We start from the raw sequence: 20,913 nt of genomic DNA on the forward strand, positions 1-20,913 counted from the left end.
GCTTGCTGGCATCCATTTGTCTTGTGACCTGCCATCCTTAATGGCCTCCTCTCCCCAAGCCAAAGGCGCCGAGCTCCAGTGGGTGCCTACTGCCTCTGGGCTTTTAGTCCGGGCCATCTAGATTAGGCCTTTTCCCCTCTTAAGCTCAGTGAGCTCCACAGGCTGGGACAGACCCCCTTTCTAGCTGTCACACAGCCCTGCCGAGCGCTGCCACCAGCAAGGGTGGCAGGATTTGGATCTGGTCAGAATGGCAGCATCAACCTCAAGGCCAGGGTCTGCGTGGGGAGTGGGGCAGGCGCACTGTCTTCAGCATCGCCACCTGAGAGGTCCCTGCAGTCCTGCACCGCAGAAGTAAGTGTCAGTCAGTGAGGGACCGCATGTAGGACGGGGGTCCCGTAAGATTCGTCCCACGTAGCCTAGGTCTGTAGTGGGCTGTACCATCTGGGTCTGTGTCAGGACACTCTGTGACGTTTGCACAGAGACGAAGTCCCCTGACGACGTGTTTCTCTGAATGTATCCCCATGGGTGAGCGACGTGTGACTATCCCCGCATTGGCTTCTTTTTGTATCAAGAAGCTCTGGAAGGACAGAGAAACCAGATAAAAGTGGTTTCCAATTCAGAGGGAAGGTGGGGAGTGGGGCGGATGGTGACAGCGGTGGTACTAAAGGCATTTAATACTTTTCATTCTTTTTCACTGAGGGCCATTTTATATTGTAGTCCCGTGGATGTATCACCTATTCAGAATACCAGTGACAACACTAATCATAATAGTGAAACAAGAGAAGGAAAGGGCCCTTTCCTGGAGAGCCGGCATGGCTCTGGGCCATGGAGATCCTTGGGTCGTGGGCACACCTGGAGCTGGTAGGGCTCTGTTTCCAGGGCCCGGCTGTGCGACACGGCGAGTCGTTTCAAAGGCAAACAGGCCGGAGCCTCCGCCTTTGCACGAGGGCTGTCTCCTTGTCACCCTGAGGGCTGGCCTTCCTGTGAGGGACTGTCGTCGGTGCAGACGGGCAGTGTCAGCATGACTGCCAGCAGGCCTCTGGCACCTTCTGAGACCCAGTGAGCAGCCCTCCTCTTGAGGCTGCCCGTGACTGGGGAAAAACCTGCCTGTGTCTGGAGCTGGAGCTGGTAGAAAGGGGTGAAGACACTGGGCCAGGGGGCCTCATCCCCAAAGGGGACCCTGAAGGCAGAAGAAAGGGTTCCTTGAGCCACTCCAGTGAGCCATGGTGGTGACCCCATGGAAGGCCACTGATCCCCTGGCTTGAGAGCAGGTGGTGACTCTGTGGGGCCCCACTCAGAGAGGAGTAGCCCCTGTGGGACGTGCACCTGCCAGGACGGTGCACTCGGCTCTGTGCTCATGCCCAGAGCGGCCCCTCGGAGGGCTGCACGTGAACAATCATGTCTGCCATTGACGACCGGGTGGGAGTTGGGATGGCCCTTCCTACAGTGATGGCGTTTACTTGTCCCAGCAGACCTGCCAGGCAGGTATAAGCATCCCCTCTTCCAGGGGAGGAGCCAGGTCAGAGATGGGGCAGTCCCCTACCAAGAAGCAGAGCCGGGACCAGGCCCAGCTGGGCTCCATGCCCGTCTGCCTCCTAGCCAGCCACGTTCCCTCACCGTGGGCTGGGCCTTGTTTTTCAGGTTACGATGCCTGGGGAGCTGGGGATGTGGCGTGTGGCGTGGATTACATGGTGACTGGCCAGGTCATTCCTCTGAATCTCCCAGCTGAGTGCCCGGTTCTCGAGTGCCTCCCACTGGAGACCCGCCCTGGCCTTGGAACCACTTGACGCTTAGTGGAGGCAGCCAGTGGGGCTCTGGATGGGGTCAGAGAGGCCCAGGCCCTTCGTGAAGTGTGACGCTGTCTCCTCAAGCCCTCAGCAGGTACGTACTGGAAGTCCCGGGACGTAGTCCCTTCTGCGGCTCACGATGAGACCTGCTGAGTTCAGCACAGGACGGCTGCCTCTAGTGGGCTGAGTGCCACCAAGATGAGTCCCAGGGCTGTGTGGTCCTGGCAATGCAAGGCTGATTCACATGTTGCATCTCTCTCTAGGGAACAACAACAGCCTCTGGTGTCTGTCTGGCCCAAGAAGCTGGGCTTAGGAATGCGTAGCTCTCCCAGCATGCTGTTTGGTCGGATCTTCAAGGTGGCCTGACAGAGTTCAGTGCTCAGGACAGCTTCCATGGCCCCTCTGCCCACAGCAGAGCTCTTGGTTGGTGTCTGGGCAGGCTGTGCGTGGGCATCAAGGCCAGCCCCAGCTCCCCCAAGGGAGCCAGGCTGGTGTCGGCCTGGGGTTTCCATTCATATCCCGCTGCCCACTCAGCCCCTTCCTGTCAGCTGCCCCAGCCAGCTGGCGGCTGGGACCCATGCTGAATCCCTTGGACTGCGGGTCTCCCTGGGGACACCAGTGGGCGCCAGCCCCATACCCCGTGGGCCCAGTGCTGTCACCAGCCTTGTATCCATTCTCACTGCCTGGCTTGGAAAAGTTGAGAAGCCCCCACAGGAAGAAGATCGAGTCTAAATTCTCGTGGGCTGAGGGCTCTGAACACATCCGGCTACAGCTTGGCTGGAGAGCCTGCCTTGGAGGAGGAAGATTTGGAAATTATGGAAGAACAGTCGAGTTAGTAACGTAACTTTGCTTTGAACCCATCTTTTCGATATCTCTTTTGGAATAAAGTTTATTCTATGCTTTTTGTTTCTCAGAACTAGAGAGGTCTTTTTCTTCTACCTGCTCATTCAGAGACTAGCTTTCAGAAACAAGGCTTTTGGACAAAGAGGCAGCCCGAAGCTGGTGAAGAGTACTGGAGATGATAGTCCTCCTTGGAAACTCTTTCTCTCTGAGTCTCCTTCCATGGTTCAGTTGGGAGGGAACGGGGACGTACAAGCATCATGGGGCAGTCGTGCCACAGACTGGGGTCTCCCTGCCTGCCTGCCCGCCCGTGCCCCCTTCCCTCTGTTCACTCGCTCACCAGATCCCTCCTGTGTTCCCCTCATGAGCCAGGTCCTATTTGTCACACTGGGTCATGGGTGACAAAACTGTAAGCAGGTCTCATGGAGCTTGCCTTCTAGGAGGGGAAATAACCACTAAACAAACAAATGCAAAGTGTGCTGGATGGTTCTATGGGCTGTCGGGGGCACTGAGCGGGTGACGGGGCAGGCAGGGTCAGGCCGGCTGCAGTGTACAGTGGAATGGTCCCCGGGCAGATGGCCTTGCTGGGATGGAGGAGCGGGAACAGCCAGTGGTGTCTTGGGGAGCAGCCCTGGGACCCCTCATCTGGGCTCACGCTGCCTCCACTTCTCTGTGGGGGACCAGTTCTTATGTTTATTACAGCCAAGTTTTTCCATAAGCTTGAAATCGAAACTGAAAACAACTTGTCGTTCTCCTTCCTGAAACTCCTGGTTGGGCGAGGACCATGTCGCCCCAGGGTGACGAACAATAATCCGTCCTCAGTGAACTGCACCCCTTAAAGCATGTCGTGATTTACCGAGGAGGAGCGCCCCGGAGGGCAGGCGTGGGGTCCCTCAGTGGTGTCCAGGGACGGTAGGTGATGGTGGTGATGGAGCTCTCCGCTGTGCTTGTGTCACTTCCCAGCGCTGTCCCCTCGTTCCCAGCCCCTCCCAGCATTTAGCACACAGACAGAAAACATCCACACCACTAGCTTGGTTGCTATGATTCATCCTCTTGTTCCTCTGAAAAGTTGGTGTTTGCAGGCTCAGGGCTCCTCTCACTTCAGCAGGCCTGTGACTGCCACCCAAATGAAGTGACCACAGGCCGACTCTGACGTGTCCTCTGGCCGTTCTATCTTCTCAGACTGAGACTCTGTACTTGCACGTATATTGGGGACAGTAGCTGTGGCCAGTGCCTAGCCCAAGTGGCAGGTACAGCCTGAGAAGGAGGAAGGACTCTCATCACTTGGTGGCCACCCTAGTCTTCCCCAGTGGACAATAGTTGCCCTGGTGCCTGGGTCTCCGTCTTCCTCGCAGATGTGCCAGCTGTCACTGCATGATGATTTCTGGGGGGAGGGATGGCTCTTAGTGGTGTGCAGAACCTGACATCAGTGAAGAAGACACTTGGCCTGCTGTTCTTGTCACATTAGTGCCTGACATGCTCAGGAGGATCCTGTCCTGACCATGCTCATTTCTTGAATATATGGTTGGCTCATATTTCCTGAGTTCAGGAAGCCCTTATTATGCACTTACTGCGTTCCATGTGACCAAGTCGGATGCTGAGGACCACGAAGTAGAGACAGTGCTTTCACTTGGCATAGCAGGTGCTGGTCTGGCTGAGAGCCTGGCACAGGGTAGACACTTGGGTTGCGTTTGTGAGGACCCACACTGTTCTCTTCTGTGCATTACACCCAGCTCCCAGCACCTGAAGGGGCCCAGCCTCTCCTAGCCAGCAGCAGAGTTGCTCAAACCCTCTGAGAGCCACTCTCCCTGCAGTGGCTGCACGGGGACTGGTCTGCTGTCTTTGCTTCGCCGTGTGGCTTGACCTTCGGACAGACCCTTTAAGGTGGCCTAGGGATGGCGCCCAGCGTGGGGTGGCTCTGTGAGGGACCCCTGGGACCTCCCCTGCCCTGTGACTGAGCCCCAGGAATATCCCCCCCTGAGGAGCCCACCCATGCCTTTCTCTGTCCCAGGGTGCATCACCCAGCTCCCCGCAGACACTCATGCTGCAGCAACCAAGAAACCCCAGTGTTTCTTCCACACAAAGCGTGATCCTCACACAGAGCAGCAGCACATTCAGCCTGAGCTGGAGACAGTGCTTGGAGTCACTCTAGCTGTGCCTTTCTTGAGGCCACACCGAGGGCATGCTCAACAGTCGAGTTTAAAAGGATCAATGCAGATAGTGTGGCCACCTCCTCAACCCAGGAGCCCCCCGTCTTGCTAGGGAGGCAGACAGGTGGGATGTAGCTGGTGTGGGGGCTGCCCATGGAGGAGCAGAGACACTTGGTCTTGCTGTGGCTCTGGTAGCATGGCGCCAGCTGAAGAGCCAGGACTGGGGAAGAGTTCAGGACACTGTGCCCATCAGAAAAATGTCCCAAGTGAGTCCCCCCTTGGAGACAGAAGCTGAACATGCTCAGGCTCATGGCCAGTTCTCTCCTGAGAACTGAGGGCAGGATCCCAGCGCTGCCTGTTCCCCTTCCTCCTCCTTGCAGCCCTGTTCATAATCCACACCTGCTATTCAGATGCTAAGCTTGGTTCCCTGTGTGAAAGTCCTGAGTGGCTCCCCATGCCCTGTAGGAGGGTGAGGGCCCTGGCCTGAGCACCCAGCTTGCATTTCAGCCTCATCCTCTACCTACCCCATCCACTCCTCCCTACCCCAGCCAAGCTTCCCTCTGGCCCTCTGGGCCTTTGCTCTTCCCTCTGCTTGGTCCCCATCTTACCAAGCTCAACCCTAGAGTCCTGGCTTCTTGGTCAGCCCTCTACAGCCAGACAGTGGTCATTCCCTCCCCTGGGCACAGCATGCCCTTGTGGTCTAGCCTGGCACTGCACTCCCTCGTGTAGCTCCTTTCTGTGTCTTCACACCTCCCAGAGCAACTCAGAACCAGGCAGATGGGTTCCTCTGGGTCCCCAGGATCAGGCACAAGGTCCAGCACCGCCCGAGTGACAGTGCCTGTGAGTGAGTGGTGGGAAAGTGAGGTCAGGATCTGGAGGTCTTGTAACTGTTTTGAGAGTCTGGGGACCATCAAGAGTCTCCATGGATGTCCTGGCTCCAATGGGGTATCTAAAGGATGGAAGGGGCGCTTAGTGCAGACCCCAGAAGGAAAAGTGTTCATAGAATCTAGAACTTTCTTGGTCTCAGGGTGGTGAGAGAGAGCCTCAGCCCCCACTGTCACTCCCTTCCATCTCCAGGGCCTCTTTTCCTGCAGGCAGGGGTGAGGTGGGTGGGGATGGAGGTTGGTGGGAATGAGTGCAGACCCAGGTCTTCAGCCTGCCCTGCTCACACCTGCCCTCCATGGAGAACATCAGAGAGGGGCAGTGAAGGGTTTTGGAGGTCCAGGACCACTGTCCTGCCTGTGCAGCGCCAGTGTCCACCTGCCAAAAGTGCAGGTGTCAAATGCCGGAGCACTTGTGGGAGGGACCCTGGGCATGGGGTTCCCCCTCCTGTTTTCAGGGTATCTCACTGGAGGCATCAGCTCCTGGGCTTCTACCACCAAGGAACCTTCCTGAGGCTGTGACGTTCACAGCAGCGCTCCAGGCTTGGGGAAGAGGCCCCGTGGCAAGGGATCCAGCCCCTCATCCTCCCCCTGCCACCGGCAAGGCCCTGTCCTGCTCCACAGGCCCCTGACTCCCAGGCCCCCCTCTGCCAGAGGTTTTGGAGGAACGGTGGGCATAGTAGTGGGTCTTCAAGATGGCCCCCAATGACCTTGACTCTTGGTTTCACACCCTTGTGTGGTCTCCCATGTTAACTGAGAGCTGGGCAGTGTGATGCTAGAGTGTGGTGAATGTGATGCTGCGTGAACTCTGAGGCTAGGGGAATAAAAAGCCATTTTGGTTCCTACGTTGTCCCTTGAGTCCCTTGCTGTGGGGGGAGCCAGGCACCATACTGTGAGGACTCTGGAGCAGCCCCATGGGGAGACCCACATGGAAAGGAACAGGCTTCCTGCCAATAGCCAGTTACAACTTGCCAGCCCTGTGAAGAGACCACCTTGGAAGGAGATCCTCCGGTCCCAGCCAAGACTTCAGATGACCGCAGCCTCGTGAGGGCCTCTGAGCCAGATCTGCTCCAACTGCTCACGGATTCTGAACCCACAGAAACTGCGACATGTAAATAATCATTTGAAGCTGTTAAGTTTGAGGCAACTTGTTACACAGCGTCAGGTAACTAACACAGCCCCTCTCGCTCTGGGGATGTGTCCCCTCTTGTACACTGGATGTCACACTGGAAGGCTTGTTCTGCCTTCCTCCCAACCCCCCGCCCGTGTTCCCCCCACCCTGGACTGGAGAAGGAAAGAGACGAGATGTGGCCCAGGATCAGCACAACATTAGACAGCCCTCAGCCAACATGATTTTTCTCTCCATTTTAATTAACACTTTACAAAGTACAAAATATACTGTCTTTTTTGGGGAACATTAGGTACTTTTTTCTCTCCATCATACAGTACATGAATCTCAAGGGTTTCGTGTTTCTTCAAGAGAGAAAGAAAGCATGAGGGCCCCTCCAAGGTGGAGCGCTGCCCACTTCTCCCCTCTCCAGACCTTGGGACAGGTGTGAGTGCCACTGCTACTGCTGGTGACCCAGGGCATGCCAGGTGAGGGCCAGACCTCCAAGACAAGGCCATGGGCAGGGGAGAGGCCTCTCAGAGCCACACTGTGCATCCAGCATCCACTCACTCCCATCTCAGGATAACGGAAACGATTTTGGCATAGAGCGAGAGGAGGGCTTGGGATTCTGTGTTACCCCCGACCCCAGTTTTGCAGCCAACTGTGCTCAGTTCATTCTGGACCATTTTCTGAATAGGTAAACTGAGGCAGTACTGAGGCAGTGGACATGGAAACACATTGGGGTTGGCCTGTGACTTGGGACCTGGATTTGGCCTGTTTTTCATCCCCCCTCCCTTCTCATCTCCAACCTTGCTAGATCCTCTTCAGGGATGAGAAGGGGCACCAGCACCCAAAACCTCTCCTTGTGAACAATGTCCTCAGGACTGGATGCTTCTGAAGAGACAGCTCAGCAGGTCAAGCCACGTGGGCGGGCTGCATGGACAGCCAGGCCTCTGTAGAGCACAGCAGACCCCCTGCTAGGGACTCCTCTCCCCCACTCCAGAGAGCTGTGTTCCAAAGTCAAGTGGGGAGGGGCAGTCCTGCCTGCGAGGCCCGCCTCCCCATCATCTCCACATGTGCCCCACGACTGAGAACGCTGCCGAGGCCTCAACATACTAGATGAGCTCAGATCAAAATCCCTTACTTCAGATTTGGGCTCTGCACGCATGTGCTCACACACACTGTGGAGGGCCCAGCACACGTTCACACTTCTGTGTGTATGCATAAACACACGAGTGCCCACAACACTGTCCTGACTCCAGGGCAGGGGCCGCCCTCCACCTCTGACTCTCACAGCCTCCCCCTCCTTGAACTGAGAGCCACAAACTCCCTTACAACTAGGCGGCCTACGGATGCCAGGGGCCAGGCCACAGGCTTCTGCCTTCTCTCCAGGCCACTCCTGGTGCATCAGCCTCAAAGACAGAGGCTGCCTCAGCCCCCAGCTCCCACCTTTCCTTCCAAGAGAGAGGGCTTCATAGGAGGCGTGAATTTGGAAGCTGAAGGTATGGAAAGGGGATGAGAGACAATTAAGCTTGTCCTTTTGCTGCCTCCAGTTTGAAAACGAAAGAAAGCAAAAAGCTAGCTGAGCAGTGAGATGTAGGAAAGGGTGTCCAGCTACACCAGGGCTCCACTGCCCTCAGGACAGCCCTGGCCACTCTTCCCCAGCCTGCCCTCTGCGAGGCTGACGCCGGCCACCACCCTGCTGGGCTCCCCTCCCAGGCGGCCTCTCTGGATGGAGGGAGGGCTCCAGCCCCTCCCTCAGCACAGCGTCTAGGAAAGCTGAAAAGCCAAAGCCCATGTCTGTCCACTGCTGGGAGTTCCCATCATCCTGCCCCAAGCTCTGCTCACTAAGCCAACCCATGGTTGTGACAGCAGTGACCGGCTGCCCCCTGCCCTGACTTACAGTGGGCACAGATATTTTGGGGGGGGGGGCTTCCTTCCAACCTCTGCCCAGTGTCTACTCACAGAGTGGCATCAAAACTTGCTCAGTCCCAGGGCTGGCGTGCTCTGCTCTCATCTGCGAGCTCCCCAAGGTACCCTCTCTTAGCTGGGGCTGGGAAGGGCCCTATTTGTCCCCACATCCAGACCCAGTGGCTCAGAAAGCTGGCCCTGGGTGGCCATGGGATCCTAAAGGTCAGCCTGGGAGATGCTGCCAGGAGGGGCCGCTGGTGGGTGCAGGTTCCTCTTTGATGATCAGCAAATAGTGTCCTCGGCTTGGGGTGGGGGCCACGATCTTCCTATCTCCCCAGAGCATTCTCTCCTGACCTCCTAAGCCTCCTCTGTCACCTCAGAGGGGATGAGCCCCACCAGACCCTGCATCTCCTTCTGGACACCACACTGGTCTCGGAGGCCATGCTACCTGGCAGGGAGGCCACAGTGGGCATCTGTGGGTTCCCCGGCTCCCTCTCTTCTACCAGGAGCCTGTGGCCTGGAGAGGGTGGGAGGGGAGCCTGCTGGTGCTTGGGGGGCTCTGTACCCCCTGAATCTTGAGAGTTGAGGTCTGCACACCTCTCCAGCTCGGATGAGTGCCTGGGCTGAGGGCAGTGGCATGGGCAGCACCTCTTGGGGGACTTTGGAGACCCCCGTGGAGGAAGGAGGTGCAGAGCTGGCCCTGCCCAACTCTCTGTGGGTGAGGACTGTGGCTGAGGGAGAAGGGGGTTTGTGGGAACCAGGGAAGCCCATGCTGAGGGTGGAGCCAGAGCAGATTTTTCTAATTGGGGTGAGGGCCTTATTGGCCAGGGCTCCTCCTGTCCCTGCCTCTCCCCTCCTTGACTCGCACCACTCTGGAGTGTACACGGATGGGGCAGGCGAGGGGCGAGGGGTGGGGGTGGTGTAGACGGTTTGAGCTTTTCTCATCAGGGAGAGGCACAGAGGCAAAGACAAAAGCTCAGAGCCCAGGTGGCGGCTCCGGGTGCCCACTCACCCCGCCTCTCGGCAGCCAGGCCCAGGAGCCCCGTTTCCTTTACTGCGCTGCCTGCCTCCCCAGCCGGAGCCCAGAGACCCTCAGCCCCCACAGGGCATCTTCCTCAGACTGATTCTCTGGTGGGTCTGGGCTATGTCAGCCTCGCTGAGGAGCACATCATCCCTCCAAGTGGAGCTTGGGGTCTGAGACCCCCACACCCAGGAAACCTGGAGACAACTGGGGGCAGCTGGCCACCGGGAAAACCACTTACTCTTCTCCCCAAATTGCTGTGGAGACCAAACCACTGACTCTGCTCCCCATAGGCCCGAACAGACACTGAGAGCATGCGCCCAGCCTCTTCACACAGCAGGATGACGGGGAATGGGCAAATAACCCTCCACAGGCCACCCACCGGGGCTGAAGTGCTAGCCCTCACCCCAACCCCTCCCCGGACACAATGTCAAGGGCATAGGTCCAGTCCCCAGGAGGAGACCTGGAAAAGAACCTGAGGTTTCTAAGTTTGCAGGTAAAAAAGTCAGGTAAGCCGTCAGCATGAAAACAAGTATGCGAGGAGGGGAACGGACCCCAGATGGCAAGCTGAGGGATGACCATCCCACTGGCCCAGGTCTTCAGGCTGAGGGCGCTGGGGAGGGGTGTGTTTTGTTCGAAAGCAAGAAATTCCAACGACTCCCTCTGAGCCACCATCCCCGAAAGAAAACGAGGGTGTTCAGGGCCCTTGGCCATGGGAAAGGGGTGCAGGAAGGGGCTGAATCCATCTTTCAAAGGAAGCTGGGGAAGAAGGGAGTGCGGACCCTTGGCTCCTGTCCCGGGGCTCAGCTCCTGGGCTGCTGGTTTTGTTTGTCTCTCAAGTCAGGGCGGAGGCAGCCAGCGGCTTCTCTCATCATCGTATTGCCTATATACTTGAATTAAAAATATATGGTGGCTCAAAACGTGCTGGGTGCACAGCAGACACAGCGGGGCGAGGCCCTCACGCACACAGGCGCACACACAGTGGGGTCTGTGTCCACGTACTGCACACACACGCATGTGTGTGCTCCCACAGTATATATTAACATATATATTGCTCAAGTATATATGCTATTTACAGTATATATCTATATCAACATAAAACACAGGTATTTATAGGTGTGTACAATAGATACGTCCTAGAGGGTCTGGGGAGCACACGCTTCTGGGGTCATGGGGCCGACACACTTGCTCGGCAGGGAGGAAAGGTGGAGAAGTGACAGATTCAGGGAACCTACAGGAAGGAGTCTGGAGAGGTGCATCACGGAAAGTCAAGGCCTTTCAGGGACAGAAAGGGGACTCGGAGCTTCAAGGGCTGCCCCACCCACTTGGCCACCCCAGTTTTGGAACCAGCAAACAATTGACACATTTTGGTTGTTTTGTGCATAATGAATCAACTTAAAAAAAAAAGTGGGTTCCTAATCAGTGCTTGGGCCCCGAGGATCGGCACAGATCCAGATGTAGAGCTCCTCCATCTGGTGGGCTTCCAGGGCTTGGAGAGGGGGGAGTGGGGATCACATAAGCCCTTCACCAGACCAAGAGAACGTCCCTTCTCCTCCAAACTCCTCAGGGACAGCACCGCCAGCTGCCGTCTGAGAAAGAGCGCCAGGAAGGGCATGAGCCACAGCAGCCCTTCAGGTCCTCCTTGTTCAGAAAGGAGCCCCTGCTGGGGAGGTGGCACCGGGGCTTGCCCTAGTCTCTCTGGTCAGCCTTTATCGCCTGGCTGTCTATCTCCCCGTGGCCCTTGGGTCCCCTCTGATGCTCAGAACCACAGCTGCCTGGATACCTGCCAGTGGAGCTGGCTGGGCAGCCCTGTGTGAGGTGTCCCGGGGACCTCCGCCTTGTAACAGACCTCTGTTTCTAGCTTCCTGCTCTGAAGAGAGGGCCAAGGCCCCCACAACAGCTCCTGATTCTCATGTTTGTCCCTGGAGCCACAGGGTACCAGCCAAGTGACACTGAGCCTCTGGGCCCCCTGACAGAACTCAGCAGGCCCCAACCCCTGAAAATGCTGCCCACCGCAGCCTGGGCACAGATACATTAAATAAGAAACTAAAACAAGGTATGGTTTTCTCTATTAAGGCTCAGATAAGCTGCCTCCCAGGTCAAGTACTCATGAATGCCACAGTCCCTGGACTGAGGGGCAGGCAGGCAGGAAAGTTGGGGGCAGAGGCCTTCCATGGCCCCCAAAAGTGGGGGAGGGGAGGGTCTGACAAAGGGGGAGCCCTGTGCTGGTCTAGTCAACTGCTGGGGAGGTGTGGGTGACCTAAGAAACCCCAAGCCCAGAATGCTGGGGATGTCCCTACTTAAGGGAAACTGAGGCTCTGCCTGCCCAAGGAGGGTCTAGGAAAACCAGAGGGGACAGGACCTTGTGCCCCAGGCTGGTGGGTCTCCTGGGAACTGCCTCGTCCTCCAGGAGTGAGTACTTGTGGTGGGGCGGGTCTGGACAGGGCCCCCTGGCAGTCTTGCTGGGAGTCAGGGCGCAGGCCCTGTGGTTGGCAGGTGAGGTTCTGGGTGGCTGGGGTCCCCCCCCAGCTCAGGGCCCACCCATGCTCCATCAGAGCCTCAGCAGCACATGACCCAAGGGCTACCCACTGGCCTCCACTCTGCGGGAACCAGCCCCGAGCTGATGGAACCAGAGACCAGCGACCACAGTGTTCAGCCCCCCATCCTCACAGGGGTCTTCCCAGGTTCCATGAACTCAGTCCCGCTCAGCCAGCCCCCAAGATGACAAGAGAATCAGTACCCCAGTATCTTGTAGGAGGCGCAGCTTCCTTCAGCGTCTGCCCTCAGCTGTGGGCAAGGTGGGATGAGAAGGTGAGTCAGTTCACAAGCTCCCTGGGCCTCAGACATCGTTTTCTGGGGCAGGGCTGGGGGGAGGAGGCAAGGGGTTCTCTGGAGGGTCTGGGGGCTCTGGAAAGGCAGAGGGCATGGGAGGCCTTGGCTTGGGTCCTAGGCCTGGCGGGATCAGCAACCCAGGGCATCTCCCAGAGGTTCCTTCTTTGGGGGCCCTGGGGTCGACTTTCCAGTCTGTTGAGAAATACTGCAAGAAGAATCTTTGGGGTGGGGGCCAGGCCCAGGCCTGGGGGACAGAAGGGGAGGGTAGAAGAGGTCCTTCTAATGCTTCTCTGCTTGGCTGACTTTCAGGGCGCTGATGACACCATTGATGTTTTCTTCCGGTACCTGCAAAGGGCAGGAGGAGGCAGACACCCATCAGGCCCTGGAAGGAGCTTCCCTTGCCCCGGGGACCCTGCTGGACACTCACCAGTGCATGGTCAAACTTGAAAGTACTGATGTAGTAGGCGGGGATGTCTGCAGCAGCCAAGGGCTCAGAGATCTGGGCCACGATACCACACTCATCTGGGGACAGAGGAGGGGACCATGCTCAGACTCCTCGTGGCCTCATCACCCAGGGCGCCCACAATCTTCCCATAGAATTCCCACCCTCCCCCACCATCCAGGAGCCTTCTGATTCCCTCAGCCAGCTTTCTGTCCTCAGCTCCACAGAACCCAGTTCTGTTCAACTTTGATCACCCTCTGCCTGTTTCTGTGCCTTGTCGTCCCACTCCACCTTCCCTGCCATCTTTCTAATTCTCTAAGATGGAACTGGAGGCAGCGTGAGCCATGGAAGGACACCGGTTCAGGCCTCTTTTCTGTTGCCCTCTGACCCTTTTCTAGCTGGATGACTGTGGCCAAGTCACTTCCTCTCTCTGAGCCCAAGTTTCCTCACCAGAGTGCCCATCAGATAACTCCCCGGCCCATCCTAAAGGCAGTGTCAGGCATTTAGGGGGGCTGGAACGAGACTGCCTTCTTCCTCTGGACCTCTGAAGCAGTGATGCTTTCTGGCCTGCCCAAAACTTCAGCCAATAAGGTGGCCTGGGGGTTGCCTGGGGCTGGTCCTCCCCTCACCCTCAGCTTCCTGCCTGATTTGAAGACACCACTTAAGGCTTCCTCCTACAGGAAGACCTCCAAGATCTGAGGACCACTCTTCTCCATCAACACAATCCCATGGGTTAGTTCCCTCAAAGCCACTGTAACGATTTTGGCGATGATGCATTTCCCCAACACTGTCCCAGACTGGGTAGGAAAGTCCAGATCTGGTCACCAGCTCATCAAGGAATCCTGAGGCTGCAGCCTGGGACTCAACCTGGGCTCCACCCCCATCATCTCCAAATCCAGCATCCCCCTCGCCCCTTCACTCTCTGGCCCTGGTCCTGCTCTTGTCAGCCACCCGTGGATCTGTGCGGTCACCCTGCAGGTCCCTCAAGCTCCTGCTTTCCGCTTGGTCTGCCAGGGCCCCTGGCTGGACCCACCAGCCCCTCTGGTGGCTGCGCAGGCCTCGTGCCTGCACTTCTGGTGACCGTCTCTGTGCTGCTTTGTTGTGGAGACTGGTTGTGTCCTAAGAGACTTCAGCTACAGACACAACTATTCCTATAAAAGAGGGCGGGGGGCGGGGGGGCGGATAGGAGATTAGGGTCTAGAATGGTGACTTTCAAACTGTGGGTTGTGACCCCTTAGTGACATGAATTTAGAAGGCTGGTGACCAGCATTTAAAAACGGAAAGGCCATATGACACAGCACAGAGCTAGAGTGAGTAGTTTTGTGAAACCCGAGTTTGAGTTGTCTTCATATTGTGTGTGCTGGATTATGATGTAAAATATATTTCCCCCAAACCATGGTCAGAAACATACGGAATCCACTGGTTTAGAATCTTCCAGATTCTCAACAAGTTATTTTTCTTGGAGGGCTACTTATAGCTATCAGCATGGCTCTAAAACCCTCGCCATCCCAGGCAGGCAAAGCGAGCTGTTGCCTGCTAGGCTGACACTGGTGTTTCTCACACGTTTCCCTGTGTCGCCCATCCCTGAGGTCACTCACACAGAGCAGCCCTACAGACCACGCAGCATCTGCCAATGGAGAGATGATTCGAGTTCCGCCTACTCTGCCCCATACTTCCCCTTCACCCTGACTCCTGCTTTGTAACACAGTAGTCCCCCCTTACCTCCAGTTTTGCTTTCTATAGTTTTAGTTACCCACACTCAATCGAGATCCAAAAATATTAAATGGAAAGTTCCACAAATAAACAAGTCATAAGTTTTAAATTGTGTGCTCTTCTGAGCAGCGTGATGAAATCCTGCCCAGGCCCGTGGGTCCCTTTGTGCAGCAGATCCACGCTATACACGCTCCCACCCATTTGTCACTTAGGAGCCGTCTTGGTTATCAGATCCACTGTCACAGTATCACAGTGCTTGTGTTCAAGTCACCCTTCTTTTACTTAATAATGGCCCCAAAGCACAAGAATAGTGATGCTGACAATTTAGATATGCCAAAGAGAAGCCAGAAATGTCATCTTAAAGTAAAAAGGTGAAAGTTCTCGAATGAATACAAAAAAAAATCGTAAGCTGAGATTGCTGAGATCTACAGTAACTTCTATTACAGTATATTGTTATAATTGTTCTATTTTATTACTGTTGTTGTGAATCTCCTACTGTGCCTAATTTATAAGTTAAACCTTATCACAGGTTTGTATGTATAGGAAAACAGTCTATACAGGGTTCGGTACTATCCACAGTTCCAGGCATCCACTGGGGGTCTTGCAATGTATCCCTGAGGACAAGTGGGGACTACTGTGTTATTATACTGCATGCATTTTGGTAAAAACCTGGGATAAAAAGATAAGCAGATATGCAAGGCTTTCTGCCTCTTGCCTGTGTCTCCTCCCCGTGATCCCTGGCTGCTCCCCTCGCCTGCCCAAGATCTGCTGGTCTCCTCTACCTTCAGGAAGAAATGGTGCTGGACCCCTTGGTCTGGCATCAGGCCCTGAACTCTGCCTGTGATTACCTTGATCTGGCCAGGATCCTCTCCCACCCTTTCTACCTTTGGACTCTGCACCCTGGGCCTAGTTGCTCGGAGCCACCTGGGTGTCGTGGAGAGGTGCCACCATGTCACACCTCCCTCTGTTGGTACTACCCTCTCCTCCCCATCAGCCGGCTGAATATTGACCGGTCAGCTCCGGAGCCACCTCCCCTGGGAAGCCTTCCCTTTCTGAGCCTTCTCTAAGCCACCTGGTCCTTACATGTGGCAGTGACAGCAACTGCTGCTTGCTGAGCACTCATGTACCTGACACCTCATGGAGTGCTCAGAACCACCCTGAGGCAGCGTCTCATCAGCTTTATTTGACAGATTAGCAAACTGAGGCTCAGAGGTTAAGCAAGCTGCTTGAGGTCACACTGTTCAGCCCCCTTCACTGGCGAGTTCCTCCAGTCTGCTGAATCTCCACAGCCCCACAGCCCTGCACCGGGCAGCAAACGTGGACGGGAGAAGTGCTGGGGTCCACAGAGGAGGAGGCCCTGAGGGACAGGCTGGGCCCCAGGCACAGCCCAGGAGACTTCAGTGTCCATTTCTTAGCACTCCAGAGGGAAGCCCACTGTCCCGCCCCAAGCTCGGCTCTGGTTTAATGACGTGAGCAGAGTTAGGCAGCACGGTCCGGCCCGCTACTTACTGTCCATCTGTGAGCTTGTCCAGAGAAAGGCATGGGCAGGCGGCAGAACCTGGCTCCCTCACTGACCCCTCACCCCAGGTCAGAATGCCCTGCCATCTCCCTGTCCCATCCCAGGAGCAGAGCACCCAGAGCTGACCCCACGGCCCCTGAAGCAGTCTGAGCTTCATGTGGAACATTCTGTGCGCTGTCCATGGGACACAGGAGTCGCTGATCCCACTAGGGTTTGCCGAGGGTGCTGCCTGGAAACCACCAACCTGCGATTCCCCAGGAGCCCCATCTGGGTCCAAGCTCTCGGGTCTAACAAGTCTAGCCCAGAGCAAGCATTTCTAAGGCAGACAAAGCCCCAGTGCCCAGCGGCCGCTCCAGCGGTGGGAGGACCAGGCTTGTGGCCCTCCAGCTGCAGGCCCAGGGCCTGCGGCGCCTCGGAAAGTGCTCGTGGGAAGAACGCTTAGGGAAAACGATCTACCGAAGAGCCCGTGTGGACAGCCGTGGAAACGGAGGCCAGGCTGAGCCTGGGGCATCACTGCACACTGTCTGCGGCGCTCAGGCCGTCGTGCTCACTCAGGAGAATGCTTTCCCTGTGGCGGGGAGGCGAGCTCAGGGGCGAGGAGCGGGAGATGGCCAGCGAGGACGTGCCTTCATGGAGGGCAACTCATTCAAAATGACCACAGTCACCGTGTGAGCAGCGGACTGCGGGACTGCTTTTCCTGCAGTTTGTGTCACGTCCCTGATGCTCTAATAATTGGCAGGCACTGACCGTCTAACAGAGAAACGAGAGCTTGGCTCGAAGCTGCTCTCCCATCCTTCGGAGGCCTTTGCCTCCTGTCACTCACTGGCAACGGACCACAGGCAGTGAGGACCTCAGGGTCCCTAAGGTCTCCATCTCCCAATCACACGCACACGCACAGGCTGAGGGCTGGCGCTCAGAGGCCCCCCGCCCCCAGTGTGGAAGCCCACGGGGCTCACCGAATCCCAGGGGCTGTCCTCCGATGCGCACCATCTTCCAGAGCTCTCCAGATGCGCTCGTGAACAACAGATTACTAGGAAACCTTAAAAGGAGCAAGACAAGAACCCCAGAGGCCAATGTTCATTGTGCTCCCTCGCCAGCCCTCCCCAGCACCTTCCCTGCCCTCAGGGCACCGATGGGGGCCAGCACACGAGAGGTGGCTGGTGGGCTGGGCTCCACCTGTTGCAGGGGCCTCAAGGACCCCTTCCAAGCCCCGGTGCACTCTCTCTGCACCCTCCTCATGGGGGGTGGGGGGACAGGAAGGCGAGGCTGGCACTGGGCTTTGGAACAGTGCCCCCTTTGCTAAGGCTGTTTGGGATGCCACTGCCCAGCTACAGGGGGGCTGGGGGAGGGACAAACAGCACTCGGATGACCAGGGCCTTAGTCTCTCAGCTGCCTGACATCTGTAAGATGAGGCCAGCTCACATGCGATGACGGGCTGTGGTGAGTTCTTCCTAGGGACAAAGTGGGTGATGTGCCCATCAGGGAGCCAGCCCACACTGGGCCTGGCCTCCACCCCAGGCCTGGCTCACCTCTGCTGGGTCTGCACGTCCATCACCAGGGAGATGTAGCCCTCGATGAGGGAGAAGGAGAAGAAGCGGATGTGGTCGCAGTCGTCGCTGGCAGCCATGGGGTCCTTCACTCTGGGGGAGGGGAGCTGGTGACGGGTGGGGTGGGGCCCCCACTGCACCCTGACCCCCAGCTGGGCCCCCTGCTCTGCCCATAGGCCTCAGCATGAATGAGGTGTCCACATCTCAGGGCAGTCTGTAGTCACCACCTGCTCGCTGGTCCTGGCCCCACCACACCTGGTGCTGGCCTAACTTAAAATCTGCTCTGAGGAGAACGCAAACCAGTGCCATCCGCCAAATGAGAAACCCTGAGTTCCCGACCCCAGGACTGACTGGGCTGCCCCCTGAACTCAGGGCACAGTAGGGGGTGTACAACAGCCACATGGGGCCTCACAAACTTGTGGGGTCCCCAAGGAAGGATGTCTCTCCCTCAGATGAGCTCCCAGGGCAGGTCGGTGTCTCCCAGCTAAGACTGGGGCCCCTAGGCAGAGCCCCACCTCCCCTGCACACCCTGCAGCCCCTCACACCCAAGGGGCCCTACCCATTGGAGTAGAACATGACATCCATAAGGAGCGTGGCAACAGCGGGCAGCGTGTCAGGATCCAGGCTGGTGACACAGAACCTGTTGCTTGGGCTGGACAGTGGGTGGATGACGGGCCTCTGGACTGTGAGAACACAAAGACAAGGGGTGCTGAGGCAAGGAGCTGAGTGGCAGTGTGGGGCTGGTGGAGGGCCCAGGACGAGGGGTGGGGTCGGCTGGCAGCTGTTCTGAGGAGGCCCGGCTGCAGGCCCTGCAAGCCCAGGCCCCTGTCACTTTTCCAGCCTCCACCACCTACAGCTCTCCTGATTCTCCAGACTCATCCCAGGCCCCTGGGCCTCTGCACATGCCATGCTGTCTGCATTGAATGCCCTTCCCAACCTTCCCACCTGACTTAGCACCTACTTGTGCTCAAGCTTCAGGTCAAGTCACTGCCTCTGGGAGGCCCTCCTTGATACCCTGGGCTGGGTCAGGAGTGGACTCTGGCCATCACTGGCTACATCCACGTCCAGTGCCCTTGATAGACCTTGGGAGCATGAGTCTGGCCAGCACTGTTGTATCATGTTACACCTGGCGCTCAATTAATGCTCCGGAATGGGACTGCCTGGGGGCAGGACTCAGTAACTCCTTAAGGTCTCCCCTGCACAGATCCCAACTCACCCATCTTGGACTTGACAAAGCCGTTGGTGATGCCGAGGTTTTCAGCTGCCACCGTCTCACCATTGATGACCCGCAAGATGGTGAACTCTGATGACAAGGTGTGGGTGACGAAGGGCAGGTCCCGCTCACGCACCTGGGGACGGGAAGCCAAGGATGTGAGTGTTCCATGACCCCTGGATGGAGTGGGCCTGGGGGTGCTGACCCCTTCACTCAGATTCTGCCCTCAGAACCAGCTTCTTCTGTCCTTGTCTCCCACTGTTCCAGCGGGGGCCAGGAGCCTGGGACCAGGGTGTCCCCCTCCCAGAAGCACAGGGATGATGCACAGGGGAGAAGACACGGCACCGAAGGCCAGAAGGTGCTGATCCACGCCCCACTCCACCCTCCTGAGCGCTGTGCCCACAGCTGTCCCTGCCTCTCCCCAGGCCAATGTTCTTGAGGGTGGCCATGCCCCATGGGAGGAGAGAATGAAGGACATGGTGGCCAGAACTGTTCCTGGCCCCATGACCGGATACACTTGCCACTCCAAGGGAGGGGTAGGAGAGGGGAGCCAGGTGTCTAGCTGGGAGGGCACTCCACCCACACGGGACCCCAGCCCTCACCTCCTGGTCTCCAGGTCCAACCAAGTATGGCCCATGTAAAAGGCAGGTGGCGGGTGGGGCTAGGCAGAGACCTGGAGCCCAGCCAGAGCCACACTGATGACCCTGAGGTACCCTTGACCTCTCTCTGCACTGAGCATGGAACAGGGGCCACAGAACTTTGCAGAACATGTCGGAGGGGGCATCCACAGTGCCCAAGGCCCTGGGGCATGGGGCTGCGGCTCACCAGGATGAAGTCCGTCTGGTAGGTGGAAAGCATGAACACGGAGATGTTCTGGTCGGCCAGCGGGGCGATGACTGACTTGGCAATCTTGGTCACACCAATGGGCTGAGAGCTGGAGAAGCTGCCACCGCCTGACACCACATTGAGGGCCAGCCAGGTGGCATCCGCCACACTCAGGTGCTCCGAGGAGGGCAGCTCTGGAGGTTGACACGGAAGGCAGGCCTGTGACTGAGGGGTCCCAGGTCCCCAGGGCAGGCCAGGCTGCAGAGGTGGGGACTGAGGCTTGGGGCCAGCTATGTGACCTCGGCCAGCCCCACCCTCTGGTCCTCAGCACCGTCATCTGTCAACGGAGGATGGGACCAGGCTCAAAGGTCCTGTTCTGGGAGGACTGGGCAGGGACAGCCCTCAGAGGACTTCAGACATGCCAGGTGGCTCAGCAGAGCGGGACTCACAGGGACAAGTGGTTTATCTGTGTTGGGCCTCAGCTGCCTCAGCCGTGAAATGATGGGCTCAAGCAGTCAGTAATGATTTTGTCATTCCTAGTTCTCACTACCCTTCTGGGTGTCAGATGCTGCCATCACCACCTCATACTAGTGGAAAGGGCCCCATAGTTTTCAAACTGAGTTCCCAGGAACCTCCCATGAGGCTGGGGGTGGAAAGGAAGCCAGGAGAAGACAGGGTAGGGGGCCCTGGGATTTCTCTCCCTGTTTCGATCAGACCTGTACTTGGGGCCTCCCTGGGAGAACACATAGCTCCAGGCGGGCTCCTGGGCAGTGACTCTCACCAAAGTCCCTCCTAAGAGCCCGCGGGTCCTGGGGTTGCTACTGTCAGGGGCAGGGGGAAGGTTCAGAGTGGCAGCAATCGCCAATTCTCCTTGATGAGCTCCTGAAGACCTGGAATCCAAATGTTCAGACCATCCCTTCCACCCCATGCTGCAGAAAGGGCACCCAGGGGAGCATGTGCACGGGACACAGACACAGCCCCAGAGCAGAGCACAGGCTGCACACAGGACTCCCAACACATCACAGAGGCCTGCTCGACCCCATCCTGTACCAGGATTGTCATTCCCAGCATAGACGTGACACACCAGAGCTCAGGGAGGGCCAAGGATTTGCCTGAGATCACTG

General features: G+C 57.4%; 1 protein-coding gene across 1 annotated transcript in view; it reads right to left on the reverse strand.

Moving 5' to 3' along the window:
- Positions 1 to 7,008: 7,008 nt before the first annotated feature.
- The window catches only part of CASTOR2 (cytosolic arginine sensor for mTORC1 subunit 2), a 61,865-nt gene continuing 47,960 nt past the window's right edge, over positions 7,009 to 20,913 (reverse strand). The window contains exons 3-9 of the mRNA XM_001494413.7: positions 19,790 to 19,983; positions 18,968 to 19,100; positions 18,311 to 18,434; positions 17,734 to 17,844; positions 17,161 to 17,243; positions 12,958 to 13,052; positions 7,009 to 12,875 (exon numbers count right to left, since the gene is read on the reverse strand). Of these exons, the coding sequence (XP_001494463.2) occupies positions 12,810 to 12,875; positions 12,958 to 13,052; positions 17,161 to 17,243; positions 17,734 to 17,844; positions 18,311 to 18,434; positions 18,968 to 19,100; positions 19,790 to 19,983 (806 nt within the window). The 3' untranslated portion in view covers positions 7,009 to 12,809. The remainder of the gene's footprint in view (positions 12,876 to 12,957; positions 13,053 to 17,160; positions 17,244 to 17,733; positions 17,845 to 18,310; positions 18,435 to 18,967; positions 19,101 to 19,789; positions 19,984 to 20,913) is intronic.

The sequence above is a fragment of the Equus caballus genome, chromosome 13, assembly GCF_041296265.1.
Source record: "Equus caballus isolate H_3958 breed thoroughbred chromosome 13, TB-T2T, whole genome shotgun sequence".
Lineage (NCBI taxonomy): Eukaryota > Metazoa > Chordata > Mammalia > Perissodactyla > Equidae > Equus > Equus caballus.